Source organism: Macrobrachium nipponense, chromosome 28, assembly GCF_015104395.2.
Source record: "Macrobrachium nipponense isolate FS-2020 chromosome 28, ASM1510439v2, whole genome shotgun sequence".
Classification (NCBI taxonomy): Eukaryota; Metazoa; Arthropoda; class Malacostraca; order Decapoda; family Palaemonidae; genus Macrobrachium; species Macrobrachium nipponense.
In genome coordinates this window covers 14799764-14809822 of record NC_087217.1, presented here as the reverse complement: position 1 = coordinate 14809822, position 10059 = coordinate 14799764, and the positions used below count along the sequence as shown (strand labels likewise).

General features: G+C 34.3%; 1 protein-coding gene across 1 annotated transcript in view; it reads right to left on the bottom strand.

Annotated features, from left to right (window-relative positions):
• Positions 1–662: 662 nt before the first annotated feature.
• The window catches only part of LOC135201448 (protein white-like), a 36958-nt gene continuing 27561 nt past the window's right edge, over positions 663–10059 (bottom strand). The window contains exons 10-16 of the mRNA XM_064230396.1: positions 9935–10059; positions 8662–8781; positions 8102–8247; positions 3823–4037; positions 2964–3069; positions 1799–1967; positions 663–876 (exon numbers count right to left, since the gene is read on the bottom strand). The exon at positions 9935–10059 is cut by the window's right edge and continues 92 nt beyond it. Of these exons, the coding sequence (XP_064086466.1) occupies positions 760–876; positions 1799–1967; positions 2964–3069; positions 3823–4037; positions 8102–8247; positions 8662–8781; positions 9935–10059 (998 nt within the window). The 3' untranslated portion in view covers positions 663–759. The remainder of the gene's footprint in view (positions 877–1798; positions 1968–2963; positions 3070–3822; positions 4038–8101; positions 8248–8661; positions 8782–9934) is intronic.

Here is a 10059-nt window from a genome sequence, read left to right as displayed (position 1 = left end):
AAAATTTTCCTTCACGTTTTGGGCCACACGAGGCAGGCTCATATGTAATATATATATATATCAATAATATATATTATAATATATATATATTTCATTTATATTATATATATTATATATATATATATATAAATATACTTATATTATAATATTATAATATCTATTATATTGTATATGTATATACTTAAATATATAAAACTCTATATATGTATAATATATATAATATATCCAATACTAAATCATACACACATAGCTTCTATAACAAGGAATAATGAGTATCTGGCATATATATATATATATATATATATATATATATATATATATAAATATCTATATATATATATATATATATATATATATATATATATATATATATCTATATATATTACATATATACATACACACATATAGCTTATATAACGAGGAATAACTGAGTATATGGCCACAATGAAAGTGAAACAACGGACTACAGGATATTTTTCCGTTTCTTTAAAGGCATTCTCAAGCAGTAACAGGTACATATAATCATTATATATATATATATATATATATATTATATTATATATATAGATCTATATATATATATATATATATATATTATATATATATATGTATATATATATATATATATATATATATATATGATATATATAATATATTATATAATGTCCAGCAATATGAGCAGAAGTTTATATACAGCAGTTTGCAGTTCCTTTCCTGCAAGAGCTTTTTCTATCGGCACTTTTCATTTTCCCCATGTCCTCATTCGTAACTCTTGACTTGGCCCCTCCTCGCTTTGAAGAGCAAGGCCAGGAACGCCAGGAGGCGAAAACCGACCAGTAGCGAGGCTAACAGCACCACGTTCCTGATCATATGATCCTGAAAAAAACAAGAAGAGGAACTACAATGCAGATCATTCCGTAACATGAAGAAGGAGTTACACATAAGTAGATTTCCCTCTCTTCCTCTCATTCACTATTTCTATCACTCACGCCTTTCTCCCTCTCGCTTAATGCGTGTGTGAGCGCGTGCGAATAAGCATGTATGTGTGTGTGTTTACGTACGTATTTCCTCACACACACACACTATATATATATATATATATATATATATATATATATATATATATGTATGTATATATACTATATATATATATATATATATATTGTATGGAAGTGAAGAATGCATGTTGAATGTACATGATAGAAAACAGGTTGTGTGTAATGTATGTGCTGGCAGGAATAGAAAGAATAAGTATGGAAATAATTAACGTAAAAACAGGCTAATGTAAGAGAATGAATAGATCAGAATGCTCCGAGGTGGTTTGATCATGTGGAAAAAATGCGGGATGAGAGACTGGTGACAGAACGTATAATTCGAAAAGTTGCTTAATATCCAGGAAGAGCGAGATGCGAGCAAGATAGAAGTGAATAGTACAGCGTGTGTAGAGTGTTCAAGGTGCTGCTGATGAACCTTTTGTGTTGGTGTAGCAGATTCAAATGTTTTGGAAGCTTTCTGAAAAAAAGGGGGTTCGTTCACAAGAGTATGTGTTCGCGCGCGCGTTATTGTTTCTTTTTTCTGAAGCCATCTTTCAGAAAAACGGCTTTATTTTGGAAAAAAAAAAAAAATGTGTATACATGTGTGTATAATTTTGCGTGCAGCTTCAGAAAGGAGAATGAGCACAATAGCCCCGCAAAAAAAATATATGTATAGCCATTTGTAAATCATTCACTTGTAGCTTAGCTATATTTTACAAATTTCTGTCAAGCATTGAAAGATAAAATTATGACCAGACACGCACCTCTTCGAATCCCAGAATTTCGAGGACGCCTTCCCCGTCCAGAACGTCGCCCTCTGGTGTCGTTGCATTGATGTAGTCGACGCCCTTCCACTGGTTGATGGCCAAGTCTTCGAAGCCGTAATAGAACCACGAGATGTATTTGATCCAGATGAGGTAATCAGGCACCAAGCTGAATGATGAAGTGGACGTTGCTATTGAAATTGAATCATGAGGACTTCCAAAAGCCCCTGTTAGATTTTTAACATTTTGATCTTTATATTGCTCCAGAACAATGGCATTGCGGGATTCAACTCTCCATTGATAGTATTATCTATGCTATTACAAGGTAAACTTGCATCATTATTAATAAAAACAATAATGACCCATTACGTATATACGTATTCAGTTAACAATAGAACGCTCGCACACAAAGGTATTCCAACAATGGTCTGTCGCCTTCTTTGAGATGTTTTACTAACGCAATTATCGTTGCTGTTATTCGATTGAACTTACTTATTGTCAACAAAGTTGGATGCATCCTTGAATCCGGGAGCTATTCTTCCTTTAATATACTGACATTCCTGCAACTGCTAATAATGTGTACATTACCTTAGGTGAAGCGGGAAAGAGGGTGGGGTGAAATTCGAAGTAAGGGCGCAGTGGCGCCACCTACGATACCTTTTATTCCCACGGTGGCTCCACAGGCTTATGCATCGACCTAATGCTGCAGTGGTTGACGATTGAGTCTCCAAGGAAGGAAGTTATCCTAAACATCTATTTTTGGGCGATACTGTCTCCTTATAATGTGTAAGAGGATTAAACATGTCCACTCAGGTGTTGTAGGGAGGGGTGAAATCATGGCCAGGTGGCAGACTGTGGTGTTCACTACGGTACCATGCATATGCAGCCGTATATCTGGTTCCTCTCCTGTTATGCCTTCAGAACTTACAGAACTTTACTGGACTAACCTTCTGCCTCAGTGGTCGACCGACGGCTTGAATCCCCAATGAATGAGGTTATCGTAATCATTTGATTTCCGGTGATACTGCCTGCTTGTGATTAATATATATATATAAATATATAATATATATATATATTTATATATATATATATTAATCGCCTTTTACCTATATATATATATGCGTGCATTTATGTGTAAGAGCAATTGCAAGTGTACAAAACTTACTCGTTATTCATGAAGAGTCCCCCGAAGAGCATAAGTGGAATGAGCAGAGGCGCGGATAAAGCTGACGCCACCTGCTCGTTCTTGGAAATGCATGAGATCATGAAGCCTGTGCGAAAAATTGGGTCAAATTTAATTACATAGAGGGAATTTTTGTTATAATTAAAAAGTTTAGCCAGACCTTTGAGCCATCTCTGAGTTACTCGAGGGCTGCCTGTTAAGATTGCTCTTGAAGGCCACAACTAAAGCAAGTTAGTGTTACTGGAAGGTAAATAACCGAGACAAGTGACCAGAGGGTAGAAATAAAAAGCAAATAAAAAATAAACCTAGTTGAGAGCACATGGGAGCTGCATGAAGAAACTATTAATAATGGCAGTTGATATTTTCAATGCAATCAAACAACTAGCATAACAAGCCTAAGGTATGACACACAAGTAATAAGTGGGCATTACTCACTTACGGGAGTTAGTAAAACGAATAAAAAAGAGAATTAACAGAAATATGACTTTCAAGATTCAGAAACAAAACCATCATCGAACTGAGAAAGAAGCCATGTCACAAAGCAAAAGCCGCTAGATCGCTTGCTTCTTTCCCTCTAACGATCGTTATCATTTTATTCTCGCTTCTATTTCCCTGGTTCCTCTTCTTTAGGAAGTAAGTCTAAAGCTTCTGAGACTGTTAGAGGAGGGGAGTAGGTTGCCTCTAAAACTGGCCTCAGTTTCTCAATAAATAATTTAGCATCCTCCATCAAAGTCGGATATGGATCACTGTCAAAAGATCAGTATAAACGTATAAAACCAAATCAATAGGAGACGAAAAGGAATAAAGCTTAAAAATAATATATAAACTAAATAAGACTTACCAAAAGAAGTAACAGCATTGACGGTGAGCACGACCAGGCCCATATGTATGAAGAACCTGTCAGCCTCTGGGTTCAAGCCAATCATGAAGTAGGAGATGGAGACGAACATGACGGGGAGGCAAATGTTGAGGGGCAACTCGGCCAGGTTCTTGGAGAGGAAGTAGACGTCCACTCGGTACATCCCGTTAAAGTGCTCCCGAAGGAAGAGAGGGACCCTCCGCACAAAAGGACTGCAAGGATGGAGAGGAGAGACTGCAGAGTTAAAATAGATTTAATAATATGGTATATATATATATATATATTATATATATATATATATATATATATATACATATATATATATATATATATATATATATAATATATATTTATTTATACATATAGCAATATATATATATATATCTTATATATATATATATATATATATATATTTGTGTGTGTGTATGTGTGAGCGTGCATGTGTGTGTCTATGTAAGCGTACATGCGCGTGTGCCCAAAACTTACTCGGAATTCATGAGTAAGTGGAATGAACAAAGGTGCAGTTTATTTCCTCACTCAGCTAGGAGTATCTATTACTCACAGACACGCAAGTATACATGTATAGTATATATTATATATATGTGTTATATACATACGCATTATCATCGTCGTTAACATTAACTAGCTAACGTGTAAAACTTAAAAAGTGATGCTTTCATAAAGCACATGTAATTTAAAATGATCTAATAGTGAGTAAAATAATATCTTTCACCAGAGAGAGAGAGAGAGAGAGATTCCATTATGTATATCAAAGCATGACTAAGCTTCAAAGGTCTGTAAAGAATTCTTAAGCCGATAGCTATATATATATATATATATATATATAAATATATATATATATATATATACTATATATTATAATATATATATATATATATATGTATGTATAACTGAATCACGAAAGTTTAGAACGTGATAAATCCATAAAGAAAGGTATAAGCCACGAAGGAAAGATAAACAACGGAGTTTCTGCAAGGTCTTTCGACTCAACGTCCTTTACTTAGTAGAAAAACCGACTTACATGAAAAATTGAGAGCACAGGAAAGGTCGTATAAGTGACAGATAGGGATTATAAGGAGATTAGTACCTAGAATCCAACTCACCTGGAGAATGAGTAACCTTTCCAAACAAGCATAAACATGGGTACAATTTAAAAACAAAAAGATTAAGTCCAACTGCTCAGACACAGGGACAAGACAATTAAAGGATTATACAGGGCGACAGCTGACTACATTCAGATCTTTGGTAAACAAAAACTTATTCACAAAACATATTAAACATACATATACAAAGAAAATATCTCTAAGGCAACTAATTTGTATGTAAGTCTGTAATTATATCTTTGAGGTCATTCTTAAACATGTTACAAATATAAGGGTCTAAATGAAACAGGCCACGACTAATATCAAAATTACAATGGGAAGTAAGTTGTATTATGGCAGATTCTAAAAGATTTCGTGATAAGACATCGTTTGATCTTGCAATTACTGAACTACCAGTCCAATTTATCTGGTGGTTGTTTTCACTTAAATGAATGGATATCGCATTGATGTTTGCCCAGTTTTGACAGAATATTTATGCTGTTTTAATCTTACTTCTAAGCCCTTGTTCGACTGTCCGAGATGAAAGGAGGCGCAGTCCATACATGGAATTTTACATATTATGTTGTTGCTTTCCCTGGGGCCATTTTTTTATTAACTTTCTGTTTAGTGTGTTATTATAGGAAAAACGAAAAACAAGGTTGACCTCAAAGGCTTTTAACAATGATTTAATGGTTTCAAATCCGTTAAAATAAGGCAAACTGAGAGTCTTCTTAGATTTTTCTTTCTCCCTGTTACTTACACTATAAAACTTTTTATGGGCTTTATTATAACAAATATTTAATACGTATATGTGAAGGATAACATAAATCTTTCCCTATTTTTCTCATGTATTCAATTTCTTGATCCAAATATTGGAGACTGACAATGCACAATGCTTGTAAAAACATAGATGAAAAAATTGATATTTTGATGTTATAACGAGTTGACCTTCTGCTTTAATGATTGCGCCATCCCTAAGTAAATTTGAAAAATATTATGATCTTCTTCAAAATCATGTTGACATAATCAAAGGTATTGTTTACAGAGCTGCCAATGCTAAGCATGATGATGTGATTTATAAAAAAACTAACAAAAAATCCCCTTGATCAAGTCATAAAAAACTTTAATAACACAGTGAAAAAAATCCTTAAAGATAAAACAGAACTACAAGGCAAATTGTCAGTCAAATTTCCTACGCTACCTTACCTGTACGGATTAGTCAAAACACACAAATAAAATAACCCTATGCGACCTATTATCAGTACTGCTGGCTCAATTTCACATTGTGCATTTGTGATTGTAAGTTTATATTCAATAGTGAATTTTATCAACAAATATTTGGCATGGAATTGGGCAACCCTTTATCGCCACTCCTCTCAAACTTGTACATGGAATTCTTTGGAAAATGCTTTTTACCTAATATCATTTATATTCCTGTAAGGTGGTATAGATATGTTGATGATATTTTAGCTGTTCTGCCTGCTGGTATTGATGTAAATGATTTACTCTCTAAATTAAATAACCAGGTACCATCGATTAAATTTACTCTAGAATTGGGAAAAGACAATTGCCTCCCTTTCTTAGATGTTATGATACACAGAGAACCATTTCAATGTAAATTCAGTATTTATAGGAAACCAACCAACAACTTAACTTATGTTCATTTCTATTCAGGCCACCATCTTAACAACATCATAATATCAATTTTTTCTTCTATGTTTTTACGAGCATTGCGCATTGTCAGTCCCCAATATTTGGATCAAGAAATTGAATACATAAGAAAAATAGGGAAAGATTTATGTTATCCTTCACATATATTAGATATTTGCTATAATAAAGCCCACAAAATGTTTTATAGTGTAAATAACAGGGAGAGAGAAAATTCTAAGAACATTCTCAGTTTGCCTTATTTTAACGGATTTGAAACCATTAAATCATTGTTAAAAGCCTTTAAGGTCAACCTTGTTTTTTTCCTATAATAACAGACTAAAAGGAATATTAATAAAAAATGGCCCCAGGGAAAGCAACAATATATAAAATTCCATGTATGGACTGCGCCTCCTTTTATCTCGGACAGTCGAACAAGGGCTTAGAAGTAAGATTAAAACAGCATAAATATTCTGTCAAAACTGGGCAAACATCTAATGCGATATCCATTCATTTAAGTGAAAACAACCACCAGATAAATTGGATTGGTAGTTCAGTAATTGCAAGATCAAACGATGTCTTATCACGAAACCTTTAAGAATCTGCCATAATACAACTTACTTCCCATTGTAATTTTGATATTAGTCGTGGCCTGTTCCATTTAGATTCTTGTATTTGTATCCTGTTTAAGAATGACCTCAAAAATATAATTACAGACTTAATTTCAAGTTAGTTGCCTTAGAGATATTTTCTTTGTATATGTATGTTTAATATGTTTTGTGAATAAGTTTTTGTTTATCAAAGATTTGAATGTAGTCAGCTGTCGTCCTGTATAATCCTTTAATTGTCTTGTCCCTGTGTCTGAGCAATTGGACTTAATCTTTTTGTTCTTAAATTGTACTCATGTTTATGCTTGTTTGGAAAGGTTACTCATTCTCCAGGTGAGTTGGATTCTAGGTACTAATCTCCTTATAATCCCTCTGTCACTTATACGACCTCTCCTGTACTCTGAATTTCTCATGTCAGTCAATTTGTCTGCTAAGTAAAAGACGTTGAGTCGAAAGATCTTGCAGAAACACCATTATTTATCTTTCCTCCGTGGCTTATACCTTTATATATATACATAAGTGTTAAGCTACAAATGTCCTTTAATATCCAATTCACTCTACCTCTCAAACAATATATTTTCATATTTGTTAACCGAGGGGGAATATTTTAGTTGATAACAAGTTTGTCGTCTGGTGGGATCGAACCAATGAATAGACAAGAACTCAGTGACGCCTCAAACCACACGGCCAACAAGGGAGGTATAACTTGTATATGAATCATGGTGATATGACCAAATTCATTCATATATTATATATATATATATATATATATATATATATATATATATATATATATATATTGGTATAGTATAAATGTGTGTATGTATTATTTACCATAGCTTTCCTTCAACTAAATCACACTCATATCCAACCTGAAGTGATTTACCATCGACGTGACCTGACCTGACCGGACTTACCCTGACAACAGCAAAGCAGGAGCTGAAGCTGACTTGAGTGAGGATAAGAAAGATGGCGCCGTTGATGTTGTCCACGCCCTTCTTGTTGTACGTTTGGTCGAAATAAATCAAGCCCACGATAAGCGATATCATCTGGTAAGAACGAGAAGAGTAAACTCGTAATGCAGATGCTGTTTTGTATCAAAGGCAAGACACGAGTAAGTGACATGGATCACTTGTTTTCATTGTGTATGCTCTCTGGAACATTAACATTCTGTTTCCGTTATCTCATTTAATTCTAAAAGCAATGACGTATTTTTGGTCACTAAACTCTTGAACTCTCAATCTACACATTAAAGGCTTTTCATGTAATAATTACACCTCTGACTACATAAACTTTCCTTCTTGTCACCTCTGTCCACTTACTGAGTATACTAACCCATTAAATCTACAAGTAATTATATAAAAATCAATAAAATCTTTACATTTAATGAATCATCCTATACAATTAAAAGGGCCTTTGACTGCCTTAAGGATCATTAAGTGACGAAGGAACACGAGACTCACAATGTACTGAGCGAGTTTGACCCTCATCACCATACGATCCCTGACATTTTCGAGAATGCATCGTTTGAAGACTGCTGAGAATTGCGCGCCCCAGCTCGCTTTATAGGGAGACCGCGATGCCTGCAATAACAATAATAATAATAATAATAATAATAAGAATAGTCGTCAGTGAGAGTGATGTCCATAATTAGCTTTATCATGATGAAACTAACAGAACTTCCAATAACAGTAAGCACACCAAAGAGTATAGAATACTATGATGAATATGACATAATAGGGTCTACAGAAATCGTAGCTAAAGGGGGCTCCAAAACAGGAGGAAACTATAAAACAAAGAGGGTTAAAAGAATAAAGCTGAAGTCTGTTGTGATGAAAATGGAAAGGTAAAGTAAGGGCCAAAAACACAATAACAAAATAAGATTTTACCGAAGCGCACGAATCTAATAAGTTGAGTTAGGTGAATTCAAACGATAATACCGGAAAATCGGGTTTGGGGTGTTCCGTAAAGTTGAAGACTTGGTTAATAAAAAGAATAAAACTGGGAGACTACAAACTTTAGAGACGTACACTTGGAAATGACTGGAGAAAATGAATAAAGAATAAAGGTTACAAGTAAGGCATTCATGGGAGTACGAAAGAGAGAAAGACGGTGGAGATGTTTGCGAGATATAGAAAAACTGAATTGGCCGTGTATAGCTAATGACGATGATGAATGCAAAATAAAGGATAAGGAAATAACAAGAGTGGTTGCAAGAAAAAATTAAATGTCGCTGAATTACAAAAGAAAAACAGGATGGTGCTAATAATGAAAAATATACATACACTCACACATACATACAGACATGCATGTATGTATATATGTATGAATCTAATTATGTAACTATCTATCTATTGTACATATTTATATATATATATATATATATATATATATATATATATATAATATAATATATATATATATATATATATAGAGAGAGAGAGAGAGAGAGAGAGAGAGAGAGAGAGAGAGAGATATTCCCCACACACCATTAGCGTTCGGTGCTCAGCAAGGGTTTTGAGACGAGTTTGCTAGGCCTAGACCTTGTCCACCTTATATGCGAGCCATTGCAGTCGACTATCCTAAGAGGTACAAAATGTAAAGCTTAAGGTCACCAGCGGCAGGAAACAGGACAGCAACGGCAAAGCGAACTATCTGAATCTTCTTAAATGAATTCCATTGCAATAGGAATCTTTTGATCTCATTCGTGAAAAAAAAGAGTTTAATTTCACACACCTTCATTTCATGTCTCCCGTGGGCAGACCCATTCGCAAGGGCGTGGGCGTTGTCCTTAACTCCCTGAAGGACCAGCTGACCGGTGGAGCTCTTGTCAAAGGCGTTACAGGCAGATTCCACGAACT